The 15,687-nt window shown below is 45.4% G+C and overlaps 1 protein-coding gene across 1 annotated transcript in view; it reads right to left on the bottom strand.

Annotated features, from left to right (window-relative positions):
* TGFB2 (transforming growth factor beta 2) overlaps window positions 1–11,572 on the bottom strand; it is a 69,195-nt gene extending 57,623 nt beyond the window's left edge. The window contains exon 1 of the mRNA XM_068153493.1: window positions 10,763–11,572. Coding sequence (XP_068009594.1) covers window positions 10,763–11,105 — 343 coding nt within the window. The 5' untranslated portion in view covers window positions 11,106–11,572. The remainder of the gene's footprint in view (window positions 1–10,762) is intronic.
* Between the last annotated feature and the right edge of the window lie 4,115 nt (window positions 11,573–15,687).

The following is a 15,687-nucleotide window of genomic DNA, read 5'->3' as shown; positions in this document are numbered from 1 at the left end:
AACTTGAAGCTAAACAAAACACAAAGATGCTTTCTTCTAGTTAATCACTGGAAAAATTTACCAAGTATTATGTGAGATTCCCTTTCAGAAAGGAACTAATTGAACAACATTTAATGGAGTCCAGAATACCACCATAATGGCTTCCAGCTTTTTTAATCTCTAAGTGTCCATTCTGCCATAACTTGAAGCCTACATCAGTCTCATCTTTTCTAAGTACTGCATGATACCAATTTGTCACTAGCTATAAGTGTGAATAGACCTGGAACATTCTACCCTGAGAAGAACATCTCATCTCTGCTGAGATGACTGTCTCCTTCAGTTGTAAGGCAACATTCATGTTCAATGAGAAAACTGCTTGCAGGTCTGGCTGTCAAAACATTAAGACACCTTGCACTCTATGGCATTTTAATATTGCTGTAGATTAAACAAGATGCAAGCCCTTCAGTTTCATTTCATATCCCATGAAAAATGGCTCGGGATCAAAACTCATCCCAACAGGATATAGGAAATACTGCACAGATAAAACACTAACCAAGAGTCTTCCTGTTCTGCTTGCCTAAAAAATCACTGCACAGACTCCAGTTTCAACACACGGGAAAAATCTGGAGTGGCTTTACGGACTCGAATTAAAACGCTCCAACTTTTCATCCTTGCATCAAAAGGTACCTCAAAAGTTAACTCACTATTTCATGAGCCACTTTGAGACACATCAAGTCATCGAGGCTTTATGTAAAAAAAACCAAACCCAAACACATGCACCTTCATGATATAAGCACAGCTCCTGCTTCCAAACTGCTTGGCTTTTCAGCTTGTACACTCAGCATATATCATGCAGCAAACTGACTTTCACAAGTTGTTCTCCTGGCTCCAGCCCTAGTCTCATTTTAAGATTTTATTGATAACATAAAAACACCTTGCTGGCTTAGCCCTGACCTTTCTTTATAGCCCACATTCTTACTCACAGCCTTTAGATTCTTCCCCTGCTCTGGGCACTGAGGTCTGATTTTGCACGTGTTCTTAAGAAGCCTCTGGATGGGGAGTGATGAGTTTCTAGACAAAAACTTGCTGTAGGGAGGATTATAGAGATATATCAAGGCATGTTTATTTGCCAAGATCTTTGCAGTCAGATGGTCATTTATTTTAGATGGGGGGTGGTGTGGAATACCTAAGAAGTATAGGGCATGAATTCATGCCTCCTTCTCTGCATTCTGCAATTCTTGCCATATTGCTGCCATATGCTGTTCCCAGAAGACATCTGCCATCAAAAGTTTGTATCAATAAGATAGTAAGGTGTTTACTTTTAAAAGTGATTTTTTGGGTCATTTTGGGTTCTTTGTGCAAACCCTCAAGCAGAAGAACATCTCTAATGGCAAGTCAATAAAAGGGAAAGCGCCACATTACACCAATATATCCCAGTATGTCTTGAAGATGTGGCTGGTCTGTGAAACAAAGGAACAGCACTCTACACCTGATCCAAAAACTTTTGCAGTCAATGGAAAGACTTCCAGTGCTTTCAGAAGGCTTTGGACCAGGGCCCTTAATCTGGGGAACATACTCTCAAAAGGCAGAAAAATGGGAAGGTTTGACTGTATCATATGTATAGCTGGCCTAGTGGCAAGTGTGCATGAGGCAGATTCTTTTCCAGACTCTACCTCAACAAATACACTTCCAGCCAGAAAAAATTAAGTCTCCCAATAAAGTGGGTAAATAACAGGACTCTGACTTGGAAGGAGGTAAGCTCCTTCAGACACACGATATTGTTGTAACTGAGTCTCTGGCCACCATTATAAAGATCTCTTTTTCTAGATCCTTTTGGGGCTCTCTTCTTCCCTGATTAGCAATGGGAATGTAAAATTTCCAACTACATGGCTCCTAGTATTGGGGAGAAATGCTGGGATGGGCATCCAGATTCAGAGAGGGAGAGAAAGCTCAGATGATCAGCAATCTTTTCTGAATCCACCCTAACTGGGACAATGCTGCTCGCTCAGCTGCCTCGCTTTCCAAACTGTATATCCTGGCTGGAAGCCTCTCAGTTCCTATCACACCACCAGATCAGAAGAGCAGTTTTATTTTTAAGAGAGCTGGAACTTGTTCTTCACTTACAAACTTAGAGATGTATATATGTCTGCTGCAACAGCCTGCCATTATATGCTACATAAACATGCAACGAGCACAACATATGAAATGTACATCTTTCAGCATAACTCAATGTTGAAATGTGCCTATTCCACTTCCAAAGTGTGCATCAGAAAAAATATGAGTATAGAGCAGTGATTGGCACAAGACACATTGAGCCCTTGCTCTGCCAGGGAGGCCCAGTGCCAACTACAACAGCCAAGAAAACTGGGCTGGATCTCTTGAGAGATTGGGCGAGAATGAGAATACCAAGGATCTGCATGGATCCAACACATCTCCAGGCAGTTTAAAATGTCCTATCATGTCAGAGAATACAATATATCGCTTATCCTTCGGAGAGAAAACATCTCCCATATCCCCTGTAGGTATTTGGATGAAGAAATGAACTGCCATTACTGCATGTGTCACTGGACCTGACACCAGGTATCTATGAATTCTGTTTACTAGTTATTCATGAAGTGCTCTGTTTGGGTATTATCCAGTCAGTTGGATGAATTCCTGCATCAAATCTTCAAGCAGGAAGGCCAGGAACTGCAATGAAAACGACAGAGCTGCTCTTCCATCATCACTTTCAAGGGAGAGAAGAGGTGTCTCTCAAATTTGGTAAGCTGGGTTATACCTGGGACCAACCAGAGGTGGGACTAGAAGCATCTGGTGAATGCCAGATCCCAACCACACTGAGCCTGTCAGCTACTTCTGCCATTCCAACCCTCTGCTCCATCTGAAGGAGGCAAATTTCTAGCATTGTTTTTACACATCACTAGGAAGATGGAATGTTCTGCAGGTGTTCCTTCTTGCTGCCATACATCTTGGTGGTCATAGAGGAGACCTTTGTGATTGTTTGCCTAAACCCCCCCAAAAGAGTCATTTTATACATATTTGACAACAACCATTCAAATAAGCAAGCACTGTTCTCTGTTCAATGTGGTGTATTGAAGATCATCTATCAACACAGCTGTGGGCTCAGGATTAATACGAATTGCTGGGCAGAAGCCTTCATCAAGTATGGAATTACTAGGTACTCTCTGACCACTTCAAAAGCGTCAGTGCTGCTAAGATCTATTAGTTATTCAGCCTCCTAAGTACAAAGTCCACCCACAGGGTTGGGGGGGTTTGTGGGTTGGATTTTTTTTTTCTCTCCCAAGGAATGAAAACTAACACATGCTGATTCCTATCTTTCAGTCATCACTATGATAAAGATAAATTACCATCACTATTTCAGTTGAACTGGCTGCTGAATTGCAAATGCTATGTATAAACAAAAACAAATAAGAGAAGGAACTTCAACGGGCTTAACATGCCTTTTAAAATTCAAGCAAGGGTTTAAAAGAGATGAAGCCAGGGAAAACACTGGATACTAACACCAGCCAAACAGGGAAAAATAACGAAGTTGTAAGCCTGAAAAACTGAAATGGAAAGAATGACAGATTTACTGCTGTATTTGATGCACACAACCACTGATAGACTCACCCCAGGAAGTGTTGAAATTACCATCACTGAAATGAATCCAGAAGCTAAAAATTAAATTATCTTTCCCAGAACATTCCAATTTGGGCTTTGGCAACAACAGATGGTTTAATGCTCTTAAATATATGCACGCGCGCGTGTGCACGCATGCACACACGCACTCATACGCTTAGCATAGTATCCTCTTTCACACAAGACCTCCCTCTTAGTTTTCACCAAGTCAGACTGAACTTACGGTCATTCTGCAAAGCCTGTTCTTCAAAGTCTCTGCTCAAATGCACAACTGTCAGATTAAGCAACCTATAAGGGGCCTTACAGAAGCTCCAAGTTACGAATGAATGGCTATTTGTGAGCTCGCCTGACAAGACAGATGCAGTATTTGTCAGCGCAGTGTGGATTAGATATGGTGGGAAGGAGCCAAACAAGCAAAGTGAAAGGTCAGCATCACAACACTTCCCTTCTTCCTCCCTCAGGTCATCTAAAATGATGCCACAGCTTTTGATGAAGTGTAATACAGCACTCGATTTTCATTCAGCCTACTGTGCAAAAAGCAATAGTCACGCAAGTGAAATAAAAATGAGTGCAGAGGGAGAGAAGAACAGGAACATCTCAGTACAAGAGAGCTGCAACAGAGGAGCAACTCCAAGACTGACAGAACACAGCACATATTTGGAAGTTTGGTGATACTTGAATCGAGACCACCCTATGGAAGTCGAAACAATGCATTGTTCTCCCTGTATTATAAAACATGGTATTATGAGGGTTAATGCATGTTGAAAGATACATCTATCCCAATCTCCGGCTCAAAGCAGGGCTAGCTATGAGGTCAACTTATAATTTCTACTTTATTTATAATAATCTTAAATCAGCATCATGCCAGAGAACCCAAACAGCAACACAAGACATATTTCAATGGAGCCTATCTTTCCACAGCAGATGAGCAGTCTCTCTGCACTGCTGTCTTAGCTCATCCCACCTCACCTCCTCGGCAAGGAGCCAAGAGCTTTCCAAGTAGCATGCATGAACTGCTGTGTGGTTCCCTTTGGAAAATCTAGCTAGTTTAAAGAACACTACACCACCCAAAGAGGCAACTTCTCTACTCTGGACCAAATTGCAGAGGACCAAAAACATGTAAAAACCTGCTTACCAGACAGGTCTAACGAAGCCAGGTCTAGCACTTCAGTTCTCCAGGGCCGATCCTGTGCCATCTGAGCTAAGAGAACCACAGCACTAAACAGGCTCATGAGTCATTCATAAATTCAAAACAACTGGTCACACTGGAAGGAGATAAAACACAACCCTTCACATTGAGGGTTTTTTCAACTTCTCATCATCTTGTCACAGACGTATCTTTGGGTTTTTCTTCTACACCTTGCAGCTATATGTCTTGTACAGTTGGATGCCCAGCTGCAATCACTTAACAGCAGCAAGGACAGTGAAGACAAGTGTGGGAAGCTGTTCCCCTGCTTAAGGGAGACTACTGCAAGAAGCCAACTAACAGCAATGCTGCAGCTGGGTACCTATAAGTCCACATCACAGATTGACAGAGAAACAAGCAGCAGCCTGTGGTTAAGGGCAGGATGCAAACTTTCCCTAATCAAAAGAACAAAGTTTTTAGTCTAAACAAAATCAGCAGAAGCATCCATAACACAGAATTACATTAAATAATACCTGGGGAGTATATTAGCCTCAAGCTAGAAACTGCCTGCCTGAAAATGTGCAGCATGTGGTTTCACAACAGGAAGAGAAACACTTGTGTGTCTTCACTCATGACTTGTTCTGTCACCACACCCTGGGGCTCCTCTCTTTATCTGTAATACAGGAGCAGTCTAGCACAGCCACTGCAAGAGCAAAAGAAGCTAGCTGTCTGATAGTCAGCCTTCTCAGGGACTGCAGGAGTACTGAAGAGCCTCTTCTTTCCTCTCTGAAAAATCTTGTAAAGCATTTCCTCCTCACTGGGCTCCAATGCCCAAATGACAGATTTCAATGCACTGAGTGGGATTTAACTGTCCGGTTTTGTTCATCCCTGCAAACGCACCATAAACTGGGCCCCAATTCAGGAAGCTAATTAGGCATACACAGAGCCTTAATGTTAATGAGTCCATTCATGTGTGTGAAGCTCTGTACATGTTTCAGAGCTGTGCTGAACCAAGGACAACAGCCAGCAGGTCTCATTCATCCTTTCACTCAGCTCTGGTGCAGGCAGGACTCTCAGACAGAAATATGCTGGAAGCATTAACTTTGAAGCAACACAACCATCGTGATGACTACTATTGTCCTCATGCAGTGCACCAAGGATGACCAAGGCTAAAACTAGCAGATAACAAAGATGGTGTTTTGCCTTCTTCACACAATCACCTACTTGAATCCAGTCCTGCAATTAACCAGAGCCAGCATGGGTGGCATAAACTCTGGGCACTCCCTGTGCATCTCTAGCCATAAGAAGAAGACAAAGGCACATTTCACGATAGATGTCTTAGACTGTGAAATATTCCCACTATCAATGGGCTGTGGGGTGAGGAGAGGCAGGGTCTGAGATGCACAGCTAACCTCTTCATAGACCAAATGAGAGTGAAAATGTCGCTTTAAAACAGTCACCAGAGATAAACTCAAGAAGGGTTACAGAAAGGACTTGGGAATATAGCCTTTGTGTCTTTTATGTCTTCTGTTCTTGCAGCATTAAAGAGGGAGGTCAAGGGTATTTCACTTTTCTGTAGGCCTTGCCCTCTGTAAGAAACACAGGGACCACATACCATGCCAAACTAGCCTGAGACTTCCTCCTCTCCCAACTTGGCACCATGCTTACAGCAAGACACTGATTATTCACAAGGCAAGCAGGAAACACAAGTGGTGCATTCCACCATCTGCCCCATGAGTGGGAGTGGAAGAGGAGCACTCTCTTTGATTTCAGCTGCCCTTAGCTAGTGCACAAAGAGCATGTTATTTTACTACCCCTCTTAGTATGTAGGGGACTACTGTCCAGAAAATTACCTAGTCCATTTTTAAAGCTATTTGCAGTTTCCTGGGTGTTTTTTTTTTCCTTCATCACCTGGTGATGCAGTAGGTGCCATACATGAACAAAGAGCAAGGAACCATTCCTCCCCTGCCTCTCCTCAGGGAAGCCTTTGCATTGCTTCAGGTCTTCTCTGCAAACCAGAGCCTATGCCTGGCAAATGCCTCCTACAAGAGGTGCTCCAGACCATAATCATAAAGCCAGCATAGCTAGAAGGTTATAAAATAAGGTATTCTATAGGAAATCCTGAAAGATTAAGTTCTGTGTTCTGCTAAATGCAAACACACGGAAGCCGCGCAGCTGTAGCTATGAACAGCATGGTGATGATGCAGTCAGTACCAGCAGATGGGGGGCATGGCACTCCTGCACAAGTAACTCTGGTACCCTGAAGACAAGGAGACCATGTATGTATAACTGCTGGTAAATCGAGTCCTTGTTGATAAAGTAGAAGCATGCCATTGTGCCCAGCCAGTTTATAATGTTGTCTTTCATGAGGGGAATACTCAGCAGAATGATGTTCTATGTAAAGCAATATTCACGGTGCAGAGTTCCCAAGAAAACTAGTCCTACCACTCGGTGCAGGCTCCTTCATACTGAAGTAGTTTAAAACCTGTGCAGCACCAGGCCCAAACTCAGAAGAACTATGATTTCATAGGCTACTGAGTACTTACAGGCCTATCTCCAAGAATGCGGGACACTTAAAAATGTACCTGCTTTAGCCTTGATCCATCAGTGTGGACCATCTCACTGACTTGGGATAAAAGCTGCCATGATAGAAGACAAGGGAATTGAGTCCCAGCCCTTGCATGCACATGCTGCCTGTTTTTCTTGAGTATCCCAGTTATGCTTTTGTATTGCAAGTCACAATCCTCAACTGTGTTAGCATTAAATTTCTGTTTATTATCAGTGCAATGACAGCTATCACCCAGCCTCAAATCAATAAGTAGATCAAGCATACCCAGATAATCAATGAAACCCTGATTAGTAATAAATTTCTAATGTGGTCATGCTTTCACAGTGATCAGTTTTAAGCTTCTACTCAGGTAACTCCTCCCAGGCCCTGAATTCACAAGACCTTTTCTGATACTGTGCTCAGCTTCCATAACCCACCTCCCTCTTTAAACCACTCTGTAAAGCAACACAATTTCTGACTGCCAACTGGACTTAGGAGACATTCAGTCTCTCGATATCTAATCCATGCTGTTGTGAGCACAACACAGGCAGGTATGCTTAATAGATAAAAGCTTTTTGTTCTTTCCATACCCCCCTGTGGTATTTTTTCTTCCACTGCTACCTCTCACACCTGTTGTTTTTGGGTTCAGCAGTCCCTTACTTGCTGTATTTCCACATACAGTCTGACTTGATGTGTCTTTAACCTTAAGTGGACTGTCAAGCCAGATGCCAGATGCCCCCTTACTTCCTCAGTGCAAACTATCAGTAAACCTTAGCACAACTTTACTTTGAGCCTTAAACTAACAGCATGTGAAAAGATTAATACGAGTAAATTCAAAACTAATCAGATCCCTTCTTTAAATGTTGACACAGTATTATTTATATCCCATAAATACCTTCTTGACTAAAATTCATCCCAGGAGATTGGCACCTTGCCAGTTCTATTCATATTTACTGTATTTATACAGTACAGTTGGCCAAGGATAATATTTAAGACAAAATATGCCTTAGGGCATATACAATATCTCTTATAGTTTTCCTTTTAAATCTCCACATTGCTAAAAATATTTAGTCTGAACTTTACAAAATGCCCCATGAAGACCTATCAGCAATCTGCAGTGATATATTGCTGACTATGAGTATAATTAGAGCATATTTGTAATACTTGAGTTGTAGTCAGTTACTGAACACTAACAACTTGTGGTAAAAACTGAACCACTGATCTTTCCCATGCCTTCCTTCCAGCAGCTTTTGACCTCCAGTGTGTTCACACTGGTCCCTTTCTCCCTCCTGCCTGCCTCCCTCCAACACGGCAGAAACTATAGAGTTAAAAAAATTCACTCTGAGATGGCTAGGAGAAAGTACCCACAGCGGCCAAAGCTGTGCTTTCAATTTCTTCCTTTAAAATATGGTGGAGCAATTTCTTCCTTTCTGTCTTTTTTGGAAAGGTTCTCTTCATCCAGCATAACTAGAGAGCAGTGGAAAAACAGTTAACCTACTTACTCTGATGTTAGCGACAGCCCTCGCACAGTAGTACTGCATCTGCTGCTAACTGGCCTTCCGATCCCAAACGTCTGATGCACTCTGTTGGTAGATACCTGCAATCTCCCTCGCTCTTCCAGAATCGATACTTCAGTAGAAATCTGGCCTCTGACAAAACTTAAAAATAGATCCACCTTTTGTCAACACCATCCAAGTCTCAGACCACAGATATTTTAATTTTCTGGAAAGTATGTGGCTGCATTTTGGACTATCAGTTGTCGTTTGCTCATGTGAGGCAAAAAAAAAGGACAGATGTGCTCAGGGTGGCTGCATTTCACAGTTCTCAGGGAGCCTGTGTCACAGGGTCAACTCCATGAGCCAAGGCACTACTATCAGTCTTCCTAACCTCTGCCCATTGGTGGCTGCTCCTCTGCTCAGTGCATGACCTTACAGGTCTCAAAACAAAGTGCCAGCTTCAACCATAACCACTAGCAAAATACAGTACACCAATGAGGGAAATAGGCATGATTTCTGCGTTCTCACTATGGGTAAGAGTTATACTGAACCCTTCTGCTCATACCCACTTGGCTCCAAATATACATATATTAAAAAAGAAAAAAAAAAAAGGTATTTCTTCCCTGAGGGTAATGAGGGTGGAGTGTATTTATCATGGCTATTATAGATGGTGCCATAATTACAATAATAAAATGGCTCTGACTGCCAGGATGTCCTGTACCTGATGCTGTCATTTAAGAATAAAGGAAGAAAGAAAGGCAGCTGCACCAAGCATGGGGTTCAGATACCTTGGCTGGCATCCTGGGACTATCACATGCAAGATGGAGCAAGCCCCAAAGCCACAACTTGCTAAACTAAAAATAAATAAGGGGAAAATGCAATTAGAAACTCTAGGATAAAGTTACTAAGATGGCTGTATTATCTATTTAAGCAAGAGGTATGTGCTTTTTCCAAGACAGACAGCAAGCACAGAGGGCATCAAGTGGTGGGGGAGGGAAGGGAGAAAAAAGTGAGTGAAATGAAGAGAGTAGGGACTAGGGTTTGGATATGTGAGCAGTGAAGTTATTTTCTGCTTCTGGTATTTCACTTTCCTCAGTATGATGATGATCTAGATTCTTTTAAGGGAGGTCGGTGCTCTTTCTTTCCTTTTTTTTCCCCCTTTCCCTATATACTTAAACTTCACTCCCAAAACAAAAAAGGCACGTCTTTATGATTATTAATCACTCTAAGTGGATTTGGTCAGCACAGAGCATTTGTATCCTTTTGATTCTTTTGGTGCAAAACGTGGCATGGATCACCAGAAGGTTGTTAAAAAACAGCAGAAAGCAGACGGGCTGAGACAGGTTCCAAGAACCGAGGCTTCCCAGAAGGGAAAACTTTTTCTGTACCTGAAATGAAAGCTCCTATGAAGTGAAACAGGAGGGAAGAGGAGGGAGGATTTCTAAGTCTCTATCCTCCCTGAGCACCAGGACAATGCTGTGGAGGGGTGCAGACAGAAGAGAGGACAGTGACTTTTTGTATATTTTTTTTAAGACTTCCTTTTCTTTTCAGTTATAGAGAGATGGAAACCTGCCCAATTGAGAGGCTCCAAGGGAAACAGCAGCGGAAAGATATTGGCTCTTTTTGGAGGCTGCACACCAGGCTGTGGAGGAGCTAAGCCCAGTGCTAGGGAAGAAGCAAGACCGTGGGCAGGTACCAGGCAGTGCGAAGCAGAGGCACCTTCAGGGACTTCTGTGTGACTTCACAGTGGATTGGAAACCTGGCAAGTCTGAGGGGATGGCTGACCACCCAGACAGGCATAAGCATGCCCCCACCACCTAAAGGAAACCCTAGGAACCACCACCTAAGGGATGCTGAGGCTAAGAGCAAACAGCAAAAGAAGATTATGATGCGTGGGGCTGGTATTTGACTGTGCTGGGCACTGCCAAGCCTCGGGGGCAAAATTACACACACATGCACAAAGACAAGAGGACTTACTTTCGGGGTAAAAAGGCTGCATGTCTATTTTGTAAACTTCTTTGGCATAATACTCCTCGTCGCTCCTCTCCCTTTCACAAGTGGCAGCTCTGTGGTTGGCTTTCTCTTGCAGCAGGTCCCTGGTGCTGTTGTAGATAGAGATAACCTCCGGAGGCACCTCCTCGGGCTCGGGATACTCGTCCGGGGGGCTGGTGAGCTTCAGTTTGCTCAAGATCTGCCCCCGGATTGCCTCGATTCTCTTGCGCATAAACTGATCCATGTCGAGGGTGCTGCAGGTAGACAGGCTGAAAGCCACGGTGGCCAGATCCACGGTGAGGAACACGCTCAGCAGATAGCAGTGCATTTTAAGTGTTTAAATACAGCGCCCCCCCAAAAAAGAGTGACTTTAGCAACGAACAACAAGGGGGAAAAATATTAAAAAATACAAAGAGGGATGTGTACAAACAAAGGGAAGACCTGCAGACAAAATGCAGTTAAAAAACGGACTGCAAGGACGACTTGCAATCGAAAAACGCACAGAAGGCGTCGGTGAAAAAAAAATATAATAATATTAATTAAAAAAAAAAAAAAAAGATAAAAAGGCAGCAAGTTGCTACGAATATGTAAAATTCAGGGGTGGACTGAGGCGGACAGCAAAAAAAGGGGGAGAACCCCCCAAACAAGATAAACAAACCCGCGACTGAAGTAAATGGAAGCAAGACTGTTCTCAGCGCGCTGGCGAAGCAGCTGGAAAACCAAAAACTGCAGGGAAAAAAAAAAAAAGGAAGGGGAAAAAAAAAAAAAAAGGAAAAAAAAAAAAAAGGAGGAGAGGGGAAGAGGCAGCGCTGGGTATCACGGGGCGCTGCCGCAGCCGGCGGGGCAGAGGGTGCCGGCGCGGCGCTGAGCCCCGCCGTGCGCCCGCGGCGCCCGGCTGCTCCGGGCGGGCAGCAGCAGCGGCGGCACCGCCCCGCTCCTGGCGGCGCTCAGCCCCCGCGGCGGCGCCGGCAGAGGCGCGCACGTGTGCGCCCGGCTGCGCCGAGCCCCGGCCCCCACGGCCGGGCGGAGCAGCGGCGGCCCCTTGCCCCCGCGGCGGCAGCGAGCAGCAGCGGCGATCCTCCGGCTGGCCGCGTCCTGCAGGCTGCTGCGTGCGCCCCGCGCTGCATGCACCGACCCACCCCCGCCCGGGCCGCTGCGCGCTGCAGAGCTTTTTTTTCCAGCTCCCTCCTCTTCCTCCTCCTTCCGAAACGCCAACCCCACGCTGCAGTCAGCGAGGCAGCGCCGCCGCCCCGACAGCCTCCCCCGGATCGCAGGCGCGGAGCGGCTGCCTTGGGCTGGCCACGGCGGGCAGCGCCGCTCTGCCCCCCGGCCTTCCCCTCGGGAATGGGGACGGGGCTGGCCCCGGCGGTGCGGTACGGTGCGCAGCTCCCGGCGGATCTAGCGCTCCGCCTGGCTCCCCCCGCCCGCCGCCGCCCTCGGGCCCTCGGCTCTCCCTGCGAGGAGGGGACGGGTGCCAGCAGATAACATCACAGCCGCGCAGGGAGAGGGAGATTTATAAGGTCTCCCCGCCCCACGTGCTCGCCTCGCCGCGAAGTGACGTGGAGGGGCTGCGGGTAGCGGAGGGCTCCGCCGGCCCCCCGCCGCCGCCCGCCTATTTATTCCCCTCGGCGCACCCGGGCGAGGAACTCGCCGTAGCCCGACCGCTGTCCCTGCTGCCTGCCAAGGTGCCTCACCCCAGGGTGAGGGGGCGAGGAGAGGGGAGGGGAGACAAGGCAATGCAACCCAGAGCAGAGGAGAAAAAGCAACTCCTGCTCTACCTTTTTTTTTTTTTTTTTTAATGCTATTCAAGTTTTTTTTTTTCCTTCTTAAAAAGGACGGCATTAATGTTTCTTGTACCTGTTAATAAAAGCAATCGGGCTACATTCTCCCCCTTGCTTTAGAGGAAGAATTGACGCCTCTTGGAAAGTGTTTCCGCGAAGGGGCTGAGGGTAAGGGTCTGCCTCCTGCACCAGCAGCAGGAGCTGTTCGGGCTTTGCCTTGCCCCTCGCTTTCTTCCTACGTTTCACTTTCCAAGCGTGTTTTGGGCAGTTCTAAGCCCTCCCCGCTGCCGGGCCGCTTGGTAAATCAGTGCTGCCCGCCAAGCAGGGACGGGATGAGAGACGAGGTCTCCTCTCCTGTCGGAAGTGTGCAAATACAACCTCATCTGCACTTGACAAACTCTGAAGCCCCAAATTCTTAGGCTGTGCCTGTAATTAATTTTTTTTCCACTGCCTCTTTTGGCCACAGCAAACATCACAGACTCCATCCATGTCTGCTCCACTGGGTGTATGTGGGGAACAGCTCATGCTTTGACCTCAGGACAGCTGCCCTTCTCTGCCCTAGGGAAATTAAGTCTACTAGGCATCACTCAACTTCATGCCATAAAGCTTTTCCTTCACGGTCAATTTATCAACGCTGTACATTTACATTAGGTTTATAAATCGATCAAGAAGCCTTTTTCTTGACCATCACCCACTTTTACCCAGTACTCTGTTCTGAGTTAAGTCATCACAGGTTTTACTTGCCAGGAGTTTCTAATCATACACACACACACACACACACCCCTTAATTAGGACAAGGCTGTTTCTGAAGAACCTCTGCCTTATTTCCAGAGCAGAAACATGTAGAAGAGGAACTTGAAGGACCACAGGCATTCAGAAGCACAGCTGGACCATTGCCCATGGTATTACTGGTCAACACACATAACAGAAGTGAGATAGCATCGCCATCTGAAAGAGATTGATGAAAGACATAAACCACTCAAACACCACAAAAGACTTTATCCACCTGGCCATATCTTAGGAAACATCTTCTTTCTGCAGAATGTTCCAATGGCAGCCCCAAAATTAGAAGTGAGTTTTTCTTCCCTAGCAAGTTCACGAGGAGAAGTGCTTCCTCCAAGCAGCTGTGGCTGCACGCTGGGGTGATGGAGATGCTCAGCAGCGCAGACCTGCTGCATGCTGTTTGCATTGGCAGGGCTTTGCTGTAAGGGAATCTTGCACCAACTTGGCCAGCTAACGTAGTGCTGCTGTGGGCACCAGCAAAGACAAGATTCTTCAAGGAATAAAGAAGTTAAGAAAATATATTATTTACAAGAATGTACACAAAACGGACTCTGAAGGGTATGCACAGCTCTTCAGACACAACCAAGACTATATCCTCCTGATGCAAGAGTAAATGGTGCTTTCCACTTCAATCCATGAATTCCTGCAAGGCCAGATTAAACACCTCTGCCACAACATCTCACTTTCACTGCCATACAGGTCAACGTCCTGCTCCTACTGACCTCAAAAACACAGCCGCAGTGTCAGGAACGGCAATGTTTCCAAAACAACTCAAATAAACAAGAAAGCTCAACATGTAGACTCAGCCAGTTTCACTTCTGCCACACACCTGTTGTAAACCAAGGGGATAGATCCTCAAGCTGTTACATCTCAGAGTTCCACTGCTAACCAGCTGAGGAATCAGTTCTGTCACATGAGGTACTTCAACCACAAACACTTCTAAGGAAAAGGGTTATTAAATTATTTCCTCCAAAAGCTACAACTGAAACCATGGAGAAATTTCTTACACAGCATCTATGGCCCTGTATCACTTCACTGCACTGCCCACCACTTGGCTTGAGAGCAGCCATCAGGACCGTACTTGGCAACCTCCTTCTCCAGGAAACTGCCCGCCACCTCTCAGGAGACCTCTGCAGATACAGCTGTGCCAGAGCACAAAGTGTTTTGATACTTGCAAGTTTTATTCCAAAAAGAGCCCCCAGACTTTCACAAATCCTGGAACTTTGGAGATGCCTACTGGAGGCTGTCAACCCCTCGTGTGCTTGGGGTCCAGCCAGCTACACTGCCCCTGTAGCCACAGGTGCTGGAGGTCCAACTCCAGAGTGGCCCTCCACATAGCCACCAGAGATCTGGCCAGGCTGACAGCAAAACAGTCTGACTAGATTTTGAGAGCTGCTGAGATTCCTTCTGATTTGGCAATTTTTCCTCAGAGTATTAAAAAATCACTTTTTAAATTGACATTCAAGACAACCCATTTGCTTCTCTTCTGACCCTTTCACTGTGACACCAGGTGTCAGGCTTACCCAGGTGCAGGTCTCCATTTTGCCTCACCACTGCAAGAAAGCTTGGTTCCCTAAAACTCTCTGGTATCACCATGGTGATGTTTTTGCCAGGCAGAACTTTCCCCATGCAGCAGCAGAGACAGGCTTTGGCTTCTCCACTCCAAAAAGCCCCAGCCACTTGAGCTAAATCCCCAGCAGCTGCAGAAGGCCCATCACACATGCTTTGAGCTGCTCTGGTTCCCCCCAGGAAGGAACACCTACCTGCTAGCCAAATCACTCAAAAACACATCAGCATTCATAATGCCAACTTTCCATTTTGTAAGTGGAAAATATGTGGAACATATACATCATGATATACATCATGATGTACCTGCATTTATTTCTATAACCTCTCCCCTGCACATTTCAGGGTTTGGGGGAGTTTTTGTTTTGTTTTTTTTACCATAAGTGTCCCACAAGCTAGACTGTAAGCAGGTGCCATTTCTACCTTTCTAAAGTAAATTGTCAGCAAACCACAAACTGTGTGTACCCTACACACCTGGATAAAGAGGAATATAATCAGAATTCACCACGTGCCCTTCTGCACAGGTAATCCAGCTCCCACATTCTACCTTTAACTTTCAGGACTGATATGACAAAACCATCCCAATTATGGCTTTGAATTTGAGCCAGAAAAGCTTTTTCTTTCTTTTCTTTTTTTTTTTTTTTTTTTTAATTATTATTCATTCCAAAATATGCAATGATTACATGTGAATGTCAAAAGCTGCTGACGTTACCACACATTAAAGCCTAACTCAGTTGATTGACACTGTTCTTTGTGCCTTTATGAAATGGTAAGTCCATT

Source organism: Melanerpes formicivorus, unplaced genomic scaffold (genome assembly GCF_026170545.1).
Source record: "Melanerpes formicivorus ecotype bairdi unplaced genomic scaffold, bMelFor1.0.p_v2 SCAF_26, whole genome shotgun sequence".
Taxonomy (NCBI): domain Eukaryota; kingdom Metazoa; phylum Chordata; class Aves; order Piciformes; family Picidae; genus Melanerpes; species Melanerpes formicivorus.
The sequence above is the reverse complement of the archived record's forward strand: the minus strand, read 5'-3'. Positions and strand labels throughout refer to the sequence as shown.